The 18,246-nt window shown below is 27.6% G+C and overlaps 2 protein-coding genes across 2 annotated transcripts; both read right to left on the minus strand.

Annotated features, from left to right (window-relative positions):
* Window positions 1-173: 173 nt before the first annotated feature.
* On the minus strand, window positions 174-17,795 carry LOC145186193 (histone-lysine N-methyltransferase EZH2-like). The gene is made up of 22 exons (XM_090097001.1): window positions 17,575-17,795; window positions 15,814-15,942; window positions 15,287-15,403; window positions 14,920-15,046; window positions 13,751-13,861; window positions 13,497-13,638; window positions 13,336-13,401; window positions 12,651-12,745; window positions 11,432-11,466; window positions 11,212-11,268; window positions 9,426-9,557; window positions 4,905-5,054; window positions 4,670-4,758; window positions 4,479-4,519; window positions 4,242-4,367; window positions 3,969-4,082; window positions 3,622-3,689; window positions 3,367-3,462; window positions 3,202-3,283; window positions 3,008-3,088; window positions 755-839; window positions 174-680 (listed from the first exon to the last, which is right to left on the minus strand). Exons 1-22 carry the CDS (start codon window positions 17,716-17,718, stop codon window positions 584-586), a joined length of 2,184 nt encoding a protein of 727 aa, XP_089953127.1. The 5' UTR covers window positions 17,719-17,795; the 3' UTR covers window positions 174-583.
* Window positions 6,259-8,171, minus strand: LOC149884099 (uncharacterized). Its single transcript, XM_090097002.1, has one exon. It carries the CDS (start codon window positions 7,453-7,455, stop codon window positions 6,790-6,792), a length of 666 nt encoding a protein of 221 aa, XP_089953128.1. The 5' UTR covers window positions 7,456-8,171; the 3' UTR covers window positions 6,259-6,789.
* Window positions 17,796-18,246: the final 451 nt, after the last annotated feature.

Raw genomic sequence — 18,246 nt, forward strand, 5'->3', positions numbered from 1 at the left:
GGATTCATGCTAAGCTAGAGACTAGTTCTTGTCACTCTCAGAACTTTATGTTTTTTGACATAATAAGTTTTTAATGCTTTTCTAGTATTTCGCAGTTAAGCGCATTAAGCCGTAGTTTTGTTAAATTTTAGGTTTTTTAACGAAAGTTTAATGAATAAAAAAAAAACACGTCATTATGAAATGTGAGTCTTTAGTTGTATATTAAACTTAAGATCATGAATTTTCGTGTCAGCTTTTTCGGTGAAAGAATGCTGTTCTAAAGTTTCTCTAAACGAAAAATTTGCCTTTAGTAATAAAACAAGGAAAATTATTTCTAATCTTGTTTCAGAATAATTTATGCCATCTTTTCATGTAGTGATGTTAAGGTGTTACTCGATGCGTTCATAATTTTTTTATACTGAACCATTAAAACTTTCGTTGAAGAGGTGCAACAATTTGAAAATACTCACGATATCCAACGTAAACAACAATTGAAATTGCGATAATTTTATTGGTTCTTTTTTAGTTAATTAACCAAGTTAAAAGTTATTGACACAAGTGTGGAATAAAGTCACACCATTTCTTTGCTACACCAGTGCTAAAATCACACTGTCCATTTCTTTGCTACACCAGTGCTAAATTCTGGGTAGCGAGTATCTTTTTCAATGCCAACATATCTAAGAGAATCCGTGGGGCCGTACCTAGAATATAAAAAAAAAAGTATTCAATAACAGAAACGTTTTAGATAAAATTCATTTGCTATTTAGCCACTTACCTGTAATCGAAGAAAAGCTCCTCGCCAGTTACGATATTTCTTTTAGCAAATATACCAATACGATGATCACCATTTACCATCATTACTAGTTTTAAAAAAACAAAAATATTTATAAAAATATTTTTCGTATTTATAAAACTTATTAAACTGTTTTAGTTCATAATTTTAAAATCAAGAATTTATTCAGACTCTCAATAGATGTGAAACAAGTAGGTGATGAAAAGAATTTCACGAGTGTGAGAGGTTATAATGTAATTATAGAGGATAACAATATAAGATGTTCGCAGTTGTCGCTTTGCTTCAATAAGAAGATCAACCTTCCTGTCATACAGAAGCTGGGATCCAAAAGAAACCAACGCAAGACTATTGTGAGGAGGGAGAGCTAGAATAAAAAAGACGATCGATAAAAAAAAAAACAAAAAACGTACACAAGATGATTCACCAACTCTTCGCATAAGTGATTAAGCGTTAGAAGAAAGGTTAAATACAACTGGGAAAAGACGTAAACGCGAAGACCTGCCGCATAAATAAAAGATCAATAGGTTTCGTAACCGAAAAACAATCAAAACTATAAAAACTTGAAAAAATAAAGGAGAGACGGAATAGAGAGGGATTAGAGGGACTGATGAGTACGGTCGTCTCTTTAGAAGGAAAGAAGAAAAGAAGACGAAGTTTTTAAAGAGAAAGTTTTAAGAAGAATTTTAAAAAGAGAGAGAATTTTGTGATAAGAAAAGTACTTTGATGAATAAGCAGTTTTATAATAAGCAGTTGAATAAAAGAAGAAAAGAAGAAGATTTTAACATTTGTTAAAGAAGAATAATCAGAGGATTCAATTAAAGAAGAGATATTTGTAATAAAAAGAAGATATAAAAAAAGAAAAGTAATTGATATAAACATTGAACATTGCAAGAAGCGTAAGCGAATATTATTTCTATTATATAAAAGTTATAAATATAAGAGTGCTAACCATTACACACTAATAGAAGATTTGTTTAGTTTTTTTATTTTATAGAATATACTGAGGACGGCGAATATTAGTTTAGCCCTTTTAGATTAAACCTTGCCCATTCCTAACCAATGTATCCCAAAAACTCACTTTTTCCTGACCAAGTACTCCCCACACCACTAGCCTCGAACTCAACCTCCATATACCTTTTACACTCTACAACCCAAACCTCCCCTTACCCTTACTTTCACAAACATTAAATTAAATAACTTGAAAAATTAAAAACGCCACCTTCATAGATGAAACATTACCACAGGTTCTTACGAATAGATCTATCGAAAAAAAGAAGAGGGGAACTTCTCGTGCATTATAAAGTAGAAACAAACAATCAAGCTGATTAGGGAGAAAAACTTGTCGGAATCAAGTTTGTTCCCAGCGCAAACTAGCCAATGATAACAATTTGTCAAAAACTACAATTCACCACATTATTAAACATGATCTAGATGTCAGCATTCAAATGTCAGAAGAATAAGCTTTATGCAGAAGATAGTAGTCAAGAAGGACTCCGACGGGCAAAAATCCTAACCGCTCAGTAAGCGAAAGTCAATCCAAAGAATGTCGTTTTTAGTACCGAGAAGATTTTCATGATTGAGCAAAAATTCAACTCTTAAAATTGTGATCTGAGATTTGTGAATACAGGTGTAAAAATTAATCAACATTCTTTGTGATTGTCCTGCTGTAGATTAAAGAAATATTTAAAGACAAACAATATCTCGTCCAGCAAGATGGTGCAACCAATCACACGGCAAGGAGCAGCCAGACTATCTGCAGGCAGAGTTTCCATTATTTTCTTCCTCAGAAAGAATGACCAGCTGTATGTCCAGACATTAATCCCTGCAATTTTTTCTATGGGGCTGGTTTCAGACTGCTATAATCCGGGCATGGCAATACCTTGATCAAGATGTCATCGTATCGGCGTATGTTGACTCATTTTCAAGGAGACAGAATTTATTGATTAAAGAGAAATTTGGGTTGATGGAACACTTGCTATAATTTATTAATGCATTATGTTGTCCTTGTATTTTAAACAAAGGCTTGTTACTCCTAGTAATTCTCCTATAGCATATCGTTAGCTGTGTTATCATATGGTTAGCTGGTATAAACTGAATCATCCTATAAATATTCTTTTAACCGGAAAATATTATGTACTTTTAATTAAGAAAACTCTTAATTCAAATGCAAGCTTTCTTTATATAAATGTAAAGAGCTGCTAAATAGTAGTTACAAAGAGAAAAAAAAAAAAATACCTTTAGCATAACAGTTTGGATTAATAGAATGGTTAGCAAATCGAATCTTGTTGCCTTTTCTCGTTGCATCAACAACAAATTCTTAAAATCGTTTAGTTTCAGGAATTCAAAAATGCGATAGAATCTTTTTATAAATTTCAAAAAAAAAAAAAATTAATAGAAAACATTTTTTTTTATTTACTGTGTATACACACCATGGTTCAGATTAAACAAAAAGCTGCACATGGTTTTGTCATAAACTTTCCCTCTGCGTTCTGCTTCGTCTTGCGAAATTAGCTAAAATAAATTTTAATCTTAAAATCTTGTTAAATCACAATTAATTTAAAAATCTTTTTGAACTTCAAAAAAATAATTAATACCTCCCCACAATATTCACTTATTAACGAGTTTTTTGCAACGTCATTTTTTAAGTATATGCCCCAACCAGCTATGTCAGAAGGAGCCAACAATAAATTCTAAAAAAAACATTTTAGCAAGATTAATCATTCAACTTAAAATAATAACTGAAAATATTATAACAGAAAAATGATATAAAATATAAATATAACTTAAAATGTTTTAATAGAGAACTATTTTCATCAAGATCGAGAAAAAAACAATCGAACATTTGTTACCATCCTCCAGCTTCTTTGTAAACCCACATTCTTACAAGAAGATTCATAACTCTCAACTTCAAAATTGTCTAAATAACATGAAAAACAGGAGCTTTGACGCTAAATTGACACTAAGTTTTATAAAATTACAAGTATACTTTGAGGTTATATGCCTATTTTGAGGTTATTATAAATCAAAGATATAAAATACAAAGTTATGCTAAATGTTTACATTTATATTTAAATGCTTATATTGTAAATTAGTTAGCTATTTCTAAGTTGTTATTTTAATCAATAGTTAATCTATTACATTTGCATTTTTTAACTCAGTAAAATGGGATAAAAAAAAAAAAAATCTTAGTCTTTACCTGCACCACAAGTTTTGCATATATCAGGGTCACACTCTCTAACAGCCAAATAACATGGACAAGCTTTAGTACAACACTGTGCTTTACACCGACAACCAGGAAAACGATTTTGACCTGAAAAACCAAGATAGAAACTTGTCAAAAGATAAAATATAAGCATAAACATTTATTCATTTAGAAATAAATTTACCATTTTAAAAAGCAAGCTTTAAGGAGTTGTAAGAGAATTAGCTATAGGAGAATTTTTAAAGCAAACATATACAATGTACTCACAGTCCAAACTACACTGGCAATACTTTTCACAAAAATTATGATTAAAGATACAAGGACAAGAATCATTGCACGGCTGTCCAGGATGCTCACATGGGTAATAACCAATTAGCATAGAAGTAGAGTTTTCTAATTTAAAAAAAAATTCAACAAAAAACCTTAAGTTGAATTAAAATTCATAAATTTTAATTTCTTTTAAAATAGTAAAGAATGACCCCCCCAAAAAAAAAAATTGAAAACCTTTTTTCATTTGAACTTTTTTACAATGGTTTGCCCAAGATCTAATTAAACAATTTAAAAAAATAAATATGATCCAATTATTATCAATTAATCCAATTAATTATAAAATAAATATTTATTGTTATCTAAGAAAAATATGTAAAATTGGTTCTTGAGTTCAGAGTACTAAGTAAGGTGATTGTATATTTTACCTGATGGTTTGCTTTTTTTTCTTTCTTGGAGGAGTAATATCATTTGAAGGATTTTCATCTTTAGGCTCTAACATAGCATGATGATATACCTGTAAGAAAAAAATATTCAGTTTGCCTTTGTTACCTGTTTACAAAGCAGAAAAACAAGCCAGAAAAGCAACTACAGATTTGAAATTGAATTCACAGAAAATGCAATTTAAGCAAATAAAAACAGAGATTAAAAAACATTTTTTACCTGTTTGCATGTATGTGAATAACTTAATAGTTTAGCAATTGTACAGAAATTATTGGGAAAATTCTTGATGAGCACACGAAACATAGACAAATCAGATGAGGTCCATGGTTCATCTTTTGTATCTTCAATTGAATAGGTGGACATGACAGGCTGAAAAACAAAACTCACTTAGTAAAACAAGACAATTTAAAATAACAAGTAAAAATAATTATTTAAATTAAGAAAATTAATTGCTAATGCAATTATCAAAATACTAAATTTACTCATTTTACATATTTTACTATTTGTAATGGGGAAGTGTAATGGGGGAGTGTTGCAAGTAGCAGTGTAGTAATATCTATTAAACTATAATATTTTCTTGAGACTAGCTGAATTCAATACATTTCTGTATTTGTCAAACTAAGCTTTACATCTGTAAGTAATTTGATAAAAAAAGTATTTTAGTGTATTTAAGTTAAGTTGTTTGTAGGCCATTAAAGTTTAAAATTTATATTTAACATAATTAAATTTTGAACTTTTTAAGTAGGTAGGCATTTAAATTGTGTTTACATTAAAGGTGGCCAGCCACTTTGTTTATTCAAATTCCCTGACTTTTCCCTGACTTCTCCCTGACTTATTATATTTTTCCCTGAGTTACTTGAACTTTTTTTCCAGTTTAATATCATAGATTATTACAATAAAGGAAATAACTTATAAGCTACAAGTCAGAGTTTTTCTGTAGAGAAACCATTTATGTTATACGATCGCATTATATGCTTCAGCCTTAAAATTTGTAATAAACTTATAAAAAAACAATAACTACAAATCTAATAATAAAACATCACTAGTCTATATTGTCTTCAAATCAACTTTTTGAAAAATTTGAGTTGTTGATTGTTTTATATACCTTTTTCTACTGTATTAAAACTTAAGGTACTATACTGGGTCTGCTATCAATATATATAATAGATTTGCATATTACCAATTAGGGTTCAGAAAATTTTATAGAAACCTTTAAAAGAATTATCTTAAACTTTCAAAAGAATTAACACACACATACAAAAATGTTAAAAGTAAAGATTTTTAATATAAAAAAATGTTTTTTTTTTGTTTTTCAAAAATGATTTATTTTCAGGTTAAAAAATCATTTTTAAATTTAAGGAAGTAAAAATAGTTCAAATCTATAAAATCAAAAAAATGTAAATCTGTTCATTCCATTTTGTGTGAAAGCATTTTTATTTCAACTTCAATCTTGCGTATATCTTCCTGATGATGTTGGTTTAGCTTTGGTTTTTTAGCATTTAATTCCTTGATTTTCTGCACAGCTACTCTTTTGTCAATACTTTCTTTTTCTTCTTGCATCTGTTCTTCTCTCTTTCGTTTCAATAAATCTTTGTAATGTGAATGAGACATATTTACACTTTTAATCATTGATTTGGTTATTTCAACATTATTCAACACTCCACCAACATGGTGAATTCCATCATATACCTGTCTTTGGGCAACTACAGAGCTCTCATGTAAATTTTCTACAAGAACATCTGAATTGATAGAAAACTCACTTTCAACTTGTGCATTTCCATGTGAAAAAGTGAAGACAATTTTGGATACTTTAAATAAGGAACTAAAATTCTGGCTTATAAAAGGAATTAAAAAAAACATCCAACCTATCTTTTTAAACATTATAATTTGTAAACTGTAATCTGTGGATGCCTTTGGCAAGATCACATAAATCTTGATACTGAATATTGACCTTATCAGCTAATGTGGCATTAATCCATTTAGATTCATGAAGGATTGTGAGTAAATTAGTCATTCTGCTTTTTCCTATCTCAGAATTAGAGCAAAAAGTAATGGGGTTTAAAGTGGATATAGCTCTTGTAAGTTTATATTTTAAAGGACTTCTCTACCTCAGTTTATCAACCACTCTGATATAAAACTGAATACAATCACTTCGAAATTGTAACTTTTGATTTTCACTTACTTTTATTTTACAAAGAAGTAAAGAAGTTGCAATACCAAATTTTACTTCTTTTTCGTGACACTTATGCATGGTTAGGTCTATTTTCATTAGCTTAATAGATTTTGCCCCATCCAATACATCTTTTTTAATAAAGTTCTGCATGACAGATCTCATTAGTTTTTCTAGTTCTTGGTAAAGGAAAGGTGCTAATGGAGAATCTGACTGAAAAAGTCTTAAGAAAGGCTCTGCAATTGATACCAAATACTGAAAAAATGAAATTTTAGCAGGCATCAAAAGATCATTGACAACATCAGTAAAAATTTTTACAGTATAATTGTTTGGTAGTTTAGACTGTTTAACATACAACTTCACATTATGGTAAATATCTAAAGCTCTCTGACATACAGATACATTTTCAACCCATCTTGTTGAACAAAATTTGTTAGGAAACTTATCACTTCCACAAATTGATTGATAATCTGCCCTACGTGCAGGACTATCATGAAAAAGTTTATAAAAACTCCTGAGTACTCCATTAACATTCCAATTCACTTTTTTATGACCTGCTTGAAATGCACCATGTACAACATGTAGGCCACATGACCCCATTTCAAGAATAGATGTTTCAAATTTTTTACCGAGTTCATCATTGAGTATATAAACTTCCAATTTACATTTGGTCCATCCATAGATATTTGTAAAATTTTAGCTTGGAGATTTTCATTTAGGACATTTGTAAAACCTTTGTACAAATCATAAGCAGTTGCATCGCCAATAAAACACAGACGAAAAGTATCTTATAGTCACTTTGTTACGCATCACATCCCAATATCGAATGCAAATATCCATTTGGCCTTTTTGAACAACTTCATTTAAAGATTCATCAAAACATACAACAATGTGGGTAGAGTTAAAGAAAGCTTTTAAAACTAGATCATGAAAATACGGGGCAAGTCCGTGTGTAATGTTATAGGCCACTTTAGCTTTCCCAATAGTCATTTTTTTAGCAATATAACTGTCAGAAAACATACACTGAAACAGAAGTCCAATTTTGGAACATGATCTGTATGAAAAATGTTGCTGAGTTACGTATTGCGCCCAAAGTATTTCATTTTATTGTAAATAGAGAGAAAGGTGGTACTACTGTGCTGGAAGAAGTTGTTGAAATGATTGATACTAGTTGAGAAGATTTTAGAAATGAATCAGTAACTAATGAAGTTGATGAAGCAGATGCTTTTGATGCTGTATTTTTCTGTGACATATTACTGTTAAAATAATCTAGTACTTTTGGTTGACTTTTTAAAGATGTTTTTTAAATGCTTGCCACTTTCTTCATGGCTTCTAACTGCCATTATACCCATATTACTTAAAGGAAATGTTTTTCCACATACACTATACAAAGCCTTTGTTTTATCATCAGTTCTCTTTATCCAACCCCATAACGGATGGAGTTAATGATTGATCCAGTCATTGTCATAATAAGTTAGTTTAGACATTATCGTTACTATTTTTTAACTATTTACCTAGAAAAAATCTACACTACATAAACATACAGTTATAAAATATATTATATAGATATAATATATATATAATTCATATAGAAGCACACAGTTAAATAAATTGAATACAAAAATAATTTATTTTAAAAATAAGTTTCAAACTTTAGATAATAATATAATAGCAATCATATTTACTATTTTTATCAGAATTTAAGAGGGTTCTAACTACAATAACAAAAAAAATATTGAAATAAAATTAATTTTTCTTTCTTTCTATTATTCACCTCCCCAAGACCAAGGGGGCCATTTCAGTCAAGGAGGCTACTTATTTTTTTTAAATTTAATTTTCCCTGACTTTTGGCAGAAAAAAGTGAAAACCCCTGACTTTTCCCTGATTTCACTGACTAAAATGCTTTTCCCTGACTTTTCCCTGATTGCCCTGACTTTCAGTTGGCTGGCCACCCTACATTATGAGGCAAAAAAAAAGATCTAAATGAAATGTTTAATAAACACAACTATTGCATACTTGTATCTTACAATAATTAAACTTAATAATAATGTTAAAACCAAAAATTGAGATAGAGGTAGAATAGATGCTACTTTTCTGATCACTATGAATGTTAATACATGACCTTTTTATGCCATGAATTCCTCTTTGTTACAGCAGGCAACTTTATAAATTAATAAAAAAATAATATTTCATTTATCTTTTCTACAACCAAATAATTTTGCTCTTTATTTTCCTTATTGTATAATTTCTGTTTGTGTATATCTTGTGTACTTTCTGTTTTTTCTGCATCTGTTACAAAAATATTTTTTTTTAGACTAATACTCTATCAATGCGTGCACCTGTGTAAAAAAAAAGTTTTTGAAAAAATTGATCAGAACTAAAATTTTAAATTGTAGAAGCTTTTCTTCATAAATTATATTCTCTGCAAGTTTTCAAAACTTTTTTACAACTTCAGTTAATAAATTTGACTGGATTTTCTAGGTTTGTATATGTTTTCTTTTTTATTACAAATTAATTTTATGCTTTTTTTCATGAATATATAAAAAGTATTAAGAGTAAAAATAATTTACTAGCGCAACTTCTACTGGCATTTCTATTTTAACAACATTTTTCTTTCTCTTGAACTTCTTAGCTTTTGAATCATCATTTCGATCAGTTTCAGTATTACTTCCTTTTGGTTCTTTTGCAACTTCAATCTTTTCCTAAAAATAAGATGACAAGCAACTAATCAGTAAAATTCACCATGTGTATGAATAAAATAACTTCTAATTTTACAACTACCTTCAGCACAATTCAAATTTAATAAATCTCTCTGATTCTACTTTTATTAAAAAAATGAAGTCAGTAATTTATCCAAATCTTTAATTTTAAACACGGCATTTGGATGATCATTTTATAGGCAGGAAAGTAACATTTAAACAATGTTATTTAAAATGACTTGGGAGGCTGTGGTAAAATGATGAGCAGGGAGGCTGTCATAAAAATTAAAATTGATCACTTATCAAATTTACCAATTAAGATGTGTGTACCAAATACTATTTTTAACTTTTTTTTTGTGAAGTTTCAGTTAACAATGAAAAAGAAGAAAAATTATTGAAGAAAAACTTTAAAAAAAGCAGTCTCCACAGTTTTGCATGCCACTGTTAGGACTCTCAGGCCATGTTGATCATAAACAAGCATTGTTGGATATGCTCTGATCACTTTGAAAGTTTATCAAGTAGAAGGCCTAATACAATCAAACTCATTTTGAATTATTACTCATAACATCATTAAGTAAATTTGACTTTATTAGAGTTTCTTGTGACTTTTTTTCATTACTCCAAAAGTGGTAGGAAAACAAATGTCTAACTTATCAGATTTACTTAAAAACCAAAACTAGCTTCTACTTAATGATAGCAACATTATTGGTGAATATGTAGCCAAGTTATTGGAACAGTTTCAGAAAACATACATTTTGCAGTAAACAGGCTTCTCATAGTAAATATCTAATAGGCTTGATCAAATTTCTTTCACATAAAGACAATTGATATTGAAAGGAAAATATTGGTATAAACAAACTGTGACACAGTAATTGAACTGTAATAACAAAGTAGCCAACAGTAAGCCAGGCTACTACTGTTTATATAGTTCAATCATTTAGGCTATTAACACAGCTTTAATATGGTCTTCTTTGTACTTGGCCCTGTATAAATTTTTTAAAAACATTTATTTTCTTTACTTGAATTGTTTCTGAGTTAAATTTGATATTCCAGAATTTGTTTAAATATCATCAGTGCTGAGCCTTGTGCTTGTAAATCAGATATATTTTTCCAAGCTTTTGTTTTTACTGGTATATTTTTACTGTTTCTAGCTTTTTGCCAAATGCTCACAGGTGACTTAATAAGTTTTGTTGGCTGATTTGAAAATAACAACCTTTGTGAATAGTGTCAATTGTTTAGCTTTTTTTTTTTATCTGAAGTAAAGAATAGTATTAAATTGTAAGAAGTTATATTAAGGTCTTTATATATGCCATGAGATAGAAGGTTCTAGAAATTATCCTGAAACTTTTTACATAACCCAATAAAAATAAATTTGATGCATTTTTAGCTGTGTATTAGCATTTATTAATTATTAATTGGAACTTAACTCTCATTTATCATTAGATTAGTATTTATACTGTTAGTATTAAAAGAGATTTTCATACACAGAGAATACATTGAATAATTATCATGTCATTTACAGATATCTTAAATTTTAGAAGGGAGCACTTAACATCAACAGATAAAACTATGCATTTAATAAATTTTAAAAAAGCACTTTTACTAGTTAACCTTGAAATCATTTTATCTCCCTAAAATAAGTACTTAGAATTTTTACCAAATGCATAAAACAACTTTCACTGCAAGGTTCAACATCTTGAATGTCCATTAATTGCTAAACAGAAACAAAAAAGCTCAAAAATTTATGAAGAGCACACAATAATTTTTTTTTTAAAAAAATCTACGGAAAATGATTGTTACATTGATTGCTATGAAATCTGTATTTGCTATTTAAATATTTGTGAAAAATGTTAAAGTGCAATAAATAAATAAACTACCTTTCTTTGAACTTTAACTGGACCAGGACGCACTGCTGAAATGTACAATACAGATGTAAATTCATTAAAATTTTATATATTCAGTTAGTCTAATGATAAAATAATAATATTTTGAACAACATTTAATCTAAAACTAAATCCTTTTAGTAGTAAAAATACTTCAGTTTTAAATAATAAATATAAGAACATGTTTTTTACAAACATGTTTTGGATGATAAACTATTTTCCAGAATTGAAAAAGTATGATCAAAAACTTTTTAAAAAACATTGAATTTAGGTAAAAAGACTTATTTAGATCATGAAGACCTGCAAAATTGTAATGTGGTAAACAAATCTAAAAAAAACTTCATGTAACACAGATAATACATTCGTGTATAAAAACTACTTATTGAACATAAAAAATGATTAGATTCATTAAATGCTATTTACTAGTTAATATTGTATGTTGAAAGCTTAAATGCTGACAGAGCAAGTATAAATATGAGCAAGTTTACAGGTTTTAACATATACATAAAAGGTATACATACCTTATTAAGATATGTTTAATTTTTTGTCTACCTTAATAAAATTAATAAAAAATATACACTGACATGATAAAAGAAGCAACAAAACATAGCAGGCTTAAAAATCTGTTTGAGGCACTGTTTTCTGTACTAATTGATTCAAAGATTGTCTTATTGGTTACTACAGAAGATAATGAAATAACAAATTAAAACAAGCACCAAAAAGAAATATTAAAAAAAAGAAAAAAAAAAAAGAGAACAAGGTTATTTCTTTTTAAATTGAATTCATCTAAAAAATTTTAACAAGTAAATATTCTTTATATTTATAAGACAATAATAACAACTTTCTGAAAATAAACCAGACATAGTTAGAATTTATTAGAGAAATAGTGATGTAATAATATTGCTCAGTGAGATGAAAAATATATACAAGAAAATAAGAATATATGCTAAGAATATCATGAGAATATCAATATAGTAGAATTTTGAGTATCAAAGATTTAATCTAGATACAACATTCAACAGAATAATCTGAAGACATATTTCTTATTCTGAAACCTGTAGTTTGTATTTTTGTGGATTTCTATCTGATCTCATGTTAATTTTTTCATAATTAAATTTGATTGGATAAATTAGCTTGCAATGACCAGTAATTTCATGACAAATGAATTCTAATGGTTCATTAGTAATATTCAAAGCACTAAAAAGATGCTTACCATGAAGAAAACAGTCATACTTATAGCATCTGCGACAGAACAATGTATGAAAGGAGTGCATTGTTCTCTCCCTTGTTGTAGAGATAACATCTGGACTAAATTGAAAAGATGAAAGAGAAAATTAACCACAACTTTATAACTATTAATTTAAAATTAATATAACAAAATTTTTTAGTATAAAACTTAGTATTTTATTGGAGCAATACTTTTTACATTTAACTTGATATAATTAACAATCTTCCTTTAATCTTTGAAATTTCTTCTTCTGAACAATAACATTAATAAAAAAAAACAAATATTTTTCTGGTGCTTTTGTTTTGTTTTTTGCTAGGAATATCTTTTTGGTATTGCAATTGTTGGTGTTAAAACCTTTTTCCTTTAAAACATAAAAAGCTTCTATCTTGCATTTATTTTGAAAGATTATTTCTTAACAATAACACTTGAATTAATTTTCCTCAAAATTATATTTTATCAGAATGATAACATAATAAATTAAGAAAAACACCAATAATATAATTATTGTAGTTTTTCCTCATTTCTTATGATACCATTCTGATAAAATTATGATTATCTAATAAAAAGATAAAAACCAAAACATTTACTGAAATAGTTTACATTTGCTTAATATGCAATACTTTTGTTGTAACAATCAAAACTTGTGCTGTGTAAAAGTTTGAATGCTTACCCATCAATATTTGGAGTACATTCAGCAGGTGGCTCACAACTTTCTTTTTCTTTTAGAAGCATATATCTTAACATTTTGAAAATTGAGAAATTTTATATTCAAATTTTGATTAAAAAAAAACATGCAAGGATGTTATGAAAAATATTTCATTAATGACAAACCTTTGTTTGACTTCTTTTGCAGTCACACCTTGCTCTGCAAAGTAAAGTGCTATTGTATCAAACAGTAACTCACTAGGCTCTGTTGAAGAAAAGTTTAAGTTGTTTGATGGTTTTCCAGCAGTAGAAGAATTTGCTGCAAGATCTAAAACAAAAAGCTAAAGTTATATAAATTTCCTAAATAAACATCTTAAATACAAAATATCTTAGATAACAAGTATCTTAAATAACTGTGTTAAAAACTGTGTTAACCTTACCATCAGAAAACCTTTCTGTACAATTAGAAAGCTCATCACTTTTATATTCATCTTGATAAGAAACACCAGCATTTATTAGTTCCAAAAACAGCTCATCATCCATAATGCTATCTGAAAATATAATGAGGCCTTACTTTATTTTTGAAAGCCAGAAGAAAAAAAATTAAATAAAATTTAAAACCTTAAAGTTTTTTATTTCACACATAACTGTTTTTGTTAACTCATTAACAGTATTGCTGTTGACAGGGAGGAGGCAGATTTCAACAAAGATACCTTTCAACAAGCTCTTTTTATGGAAAATCAAATAATTTTTAAAATCAAAATATATTTAAAATTGTGACATTGAGAGTTAAAACTCATATATCTGCTCATTTTTATTTGTCAGTTTTATAAGTTCAAGTTGGTTTTTATGGTGAGTGCAAATGATTGTTGAAGACAATCATATTTAGGTAAATCTGCTAAAATTTATATTATTTTATTCATGATTTTTGTCAATTTTAATTGAATGCAAAATACTCTTGAGCTTGAGCTTGATTTAACAAAATGTTTTAGAATTTCAAAAACAATTTGAAGGATTTTTAAAATTGAAAATAACAGAATCACCACAGTTGTCTGAGCACAGCGATTGCACTATTGGGAGAAAAATAGGTAGCAGCCAGTTTCTACTAAAGAAAGTTAGTTAATCAGCATTTGCAGAAAAATAAATGCAGCCATTCCATTTTTGTTTATATCTCCACAGACTAATTCTATATTTTACAATCAAATTCTATTTGTAGCACCTACTATCTTTGGACTATCAAACTAAATTGTTATCTTAGGACTAGCAAACTAAATTGTCTGAGTAGCAGTGAAACATCTGCCACATTATTTGTGAATTGTTTAGAACACAATAAAAACTACATGAAATGCTACTCAAAGGATCCAACTTTACTATTAATAGATCATGACAGGTCTCATTTACTTTTGATCTAATTTAACTTAGACCAAATTAACCATTTAACCAAAATTTTTTAATTCACTATATGACAAAAACTTTGAAACTTATGTTCATCATGCTATTCTTATTCCCAAGTTTAGCCAACACACGCAAAAAATTATTTTATATGCGCCATAAAGTTTATTGTGTATAAAACTATATTCATTTTATTCATAAATTAAATTTAACAGACCTAAACTCGAAGAAGTGTGAACTTTGCCATCATAGTTCTTAATCAGCTCTTCAATAAACTGTCCATCTTGATCAATAACATCTTCTCCCATGTAAGGAATATTATGTAGAACTGTTTCATCATCAACCTGAATTAAAAGTTTTTAATGATACACAATCAGCATTTCGTTAAATTTTAATGATTTTAGAATGATTTTTTATAAACTGTTAAAATAAAATTTATATATATATATATATATATATATATATATATATATATATATATATATATATATATATATATATATATATATAAATTTTATATGGCTCACTAATTTTACTAAATAGACTTGGGTTGCTTCTTAGAATTATTTGTGAAAAAATCTTACAATAAAGTTTTGCTGAAGAGGAGCCCATGAAATCATAGTTGGCAAAGCTGGTGGTGAGTAAAGCGTTTGTAATGTAACATTTTGAGATGGGTAATTAAAACCACTTTGGACAGTAGCCTAAAATAGTTTTAACATAATAAAGTAAAATAATTAACTTCAACTATTATTTTTTATCATACCTATATTATTTATCATACCTACATTAAGATCAAGAGTTACCTTTCTAAACTTAATTGTTAAACCTTATGGTATTTACAACTATCATACTTCAGGTTTGTAACCCTACTATTGAATTTTGGGGTCAACTTACTACAGCTTTACATTATTAAAAAGATTGCTACAACTTTATCTAGAATTTCTTAGGAGAGATTTATACACCTTTGATTGGGGCCAAGTTAACTTATACTGCAATAAGAAACAGGAAGTGATTTTAATTTCAATTTCAAACTTTATTACTGTTTTTAAAACTGATAAAACTTTGTTTACAAAAAATTTAACTAGAAAAAATTTAACTAGAAACAATTTACCTTCCTTGTTGTAGCTTCTGTAACAACAGCAAGAGGAATAGAAGCCAAGGGTTGTCTTTTCTTATCTATAAGCTTTAATCGTTTTTCCAAAAGGCTCAGTAAATCTTTTCGACTGCTTTTGTAGATAGACTTTTAAAAGACCGATACCTTTACAGTAACTAATACTACCACAAACTTTACATTTCAAAATTAATATATATATAACCACAAAATTATCAGATTTAGAATAAATTTAGATTAAAAGTATAATTGCATGTTTTGTATGTGTGCAAGTGTGTGACTGTATATACACATTAAAATTTTAAATTCTTTTAAATCCTGGTTATGAAAACGATCTTAGTTAAAATGTTTTTAACAAAATCATCCCACATTAATCCATTTCAATTTTTAATATATACTCTTAACAGTTAAAATGTGTATATACATATAAAAATGTCTTTGAAGTGTTAACATATCAACAGTTTACTGAAGAACAGAAGAACTTATTTCTCTAAGGAAAAGTTTAAGTTTCCAATTTCAACAAAGGAAAAAAATAATTTCTAAAGCATTTAAGCTGATGTAAGAGGTGGCATAAAAATAGAAAGCCAAAAAAAGTTCATTGTAAGTTGAAATAGAGAACCTATTTGACATAACCAAATCAGGCAGAAAGTGGTTGTGTCAAGAAGACTAAAAAATCTAGAGGTAAAATCTGTTATGTAACCAACTGCTTTTAAATCCTCAATCTAAAAGCTAAACACTTTACAAGCTACAAACTAAAACTGCTTTAAAATCCTCAATCTAAAAGCTAAACACTTTACAAGCTAGACTAAATGCAGCTTTATTCAAATTTGGTATATTAAAATGTAAAAGCAGATCATCAAAAAATATTTTCAATAAACTAGAAAGCTTGTTAAATGAATTTGATGCATTGAAAAATTTGAAAATGATCACATTACACAATAGCAGTGAATTGATGTTTTTGTGAAACTACAAAACACAAAAATCAGCAGAGGATAAATCATAAAACATTTCTGATAGAATCATTAAGACTTTTTGATTGGACTTTTTGAACCCAACTACATCAAGAACTCCCACTCTCAAGTATAAATTTATAGATAACATGGTAAAATGTATTAGAACTTACTAAAATCAAATGGAAATTGTTTTAAACTTTTAAATTGTGCAGAGTATTCAATTTCTTTAAAGAAAATATCAATACCCACTTATTAAACAGTATACGTTATACAGCTCTTAATTCTTACTTTCTCATTTCTAAATTGAGAATGGCACTAGATCTACCATGCTGTTTCATCTCAAATGGATGGAAAACCAGGTAAGAGGCCTGGTTTTCAAACAAAATGTTTAAAAAAATCTCATCTTTGACATTTAGTTTAAAAAACAAATACCAAAGTTATTCAATGCAATTTCTAACAAATCCATTATAGATATTTCACATACTAATATTTGTACCAAAAGAGAAAAAATGAAAAAATATCTAACCCTTTATTTTATTTTAACTAATGCATTTTGATTTTTCTTTATAACTTAATTGTTAATAAAAAAATGTTTTTAGAAATTTTGGAAATTAAACCTTTGTGCAGGTCACTTTTAAAATTACATAAAATGTAAGTTTATTTAAATTATATATATTTATACATACATACATACATACATACATACATACATACATACATACATACATACATACATACATACATACATACATACATACATACACTTAAGTTATGGTAACTAATAACAAAATATTTAAATAAATAAAACCTTTGCTTCTTCAGTTTTATTTTGTTTTCGTCTCCTGCATATACGAATGTATTCAAATTGAATTACTTTCTTAAAATGATTAATCTTCTCAATGTAACCAGGTGTTAAATGCCTTTTTTTAACATCAATATCGTCTTGCATCATACTAAGCTTAGGTAAGCAATAACAACTATTTTATTACCACACATATTGAAATATTGTTAATATTTCCAAAAGAAGTAACTATTTGTAGCCACTATTTGTAGCTATATATTATGAATAATTACTTCTTTGAAGATCCTACATATATCATATGCATGATTAAATATACTTAATTATGTATGTTTATATATTGTTAATGTAAGTATAAATGATAAGTGATCACGATAATATTTGATGTACTTTAATACACTTGATGTGTGTGTGTCTGTGTGCATATATACTATCAATAATAATTATGTAAAATACTTCATGTGTGTATATTGATAATACTAATATATAGATATATAACAAACAAATGTGTATGGATTTGTTAATAATACTTAAGCAACTTGAAATGCTAAAATAGCTTTATTGAGCATATTATAAGGATGCAGCAAATGTGAAGTACAGTGTTAAAAAAAATACCCTAATATTTATGTTTTACATATTCTTTCATTCTATTGAAAATCTTAATAAATCTTAAAATAATTT

This window comes from Hydra viridissima, unplaced genomic scaffold (genome assembly GCF_058129835.1).
Source record: "Hydra viridissima isolate aposymbiotic clone 2 unplaced genomic scaffold, HvirCarnegie_v1 scaffold_9, whole genome shotgun sequence".
In the NCBI taxonomy this organism is placed as follows: domain Eukaryota; kingdom Metazoa; phylum Cnidaria; class Hydrozoa; order Anthoathecata; family Hydridae; genus Hydra; species Hydra viridissima.

Bases quoted from the DNA above. Each gene is read 5' to 3' on its own strand.
- LOC149884099 (XM_090097002.1), bottom strand. From the start codon at position 7,455: ATGGGGTCATGTGGCCTACATGTTGTACATGGTGCATTTCAAGCAGGT.
- LOC145186193 (XM_090097001.1), bottom strand. From the start codon at position 17,718: ATGATGCAAGACGATATTGATGTTAAAAAAAGGCATTTAACACCTGGT. The intron at 15,404-15,813 runs GTAAATTGTTTC...AAACTATTTTAG, and splicing joins CAGAAGCTACAACAAGGAAG to GCTACTGTCCAAAGTGGTTT. The intron at 11,269-11,431 runs GTAGTTTATTTA...GTTTCTGTTTAG, and splicing joins CAGTTAAAGTTCAAAGAAAG to CAATTAATGGACATTCAAGA.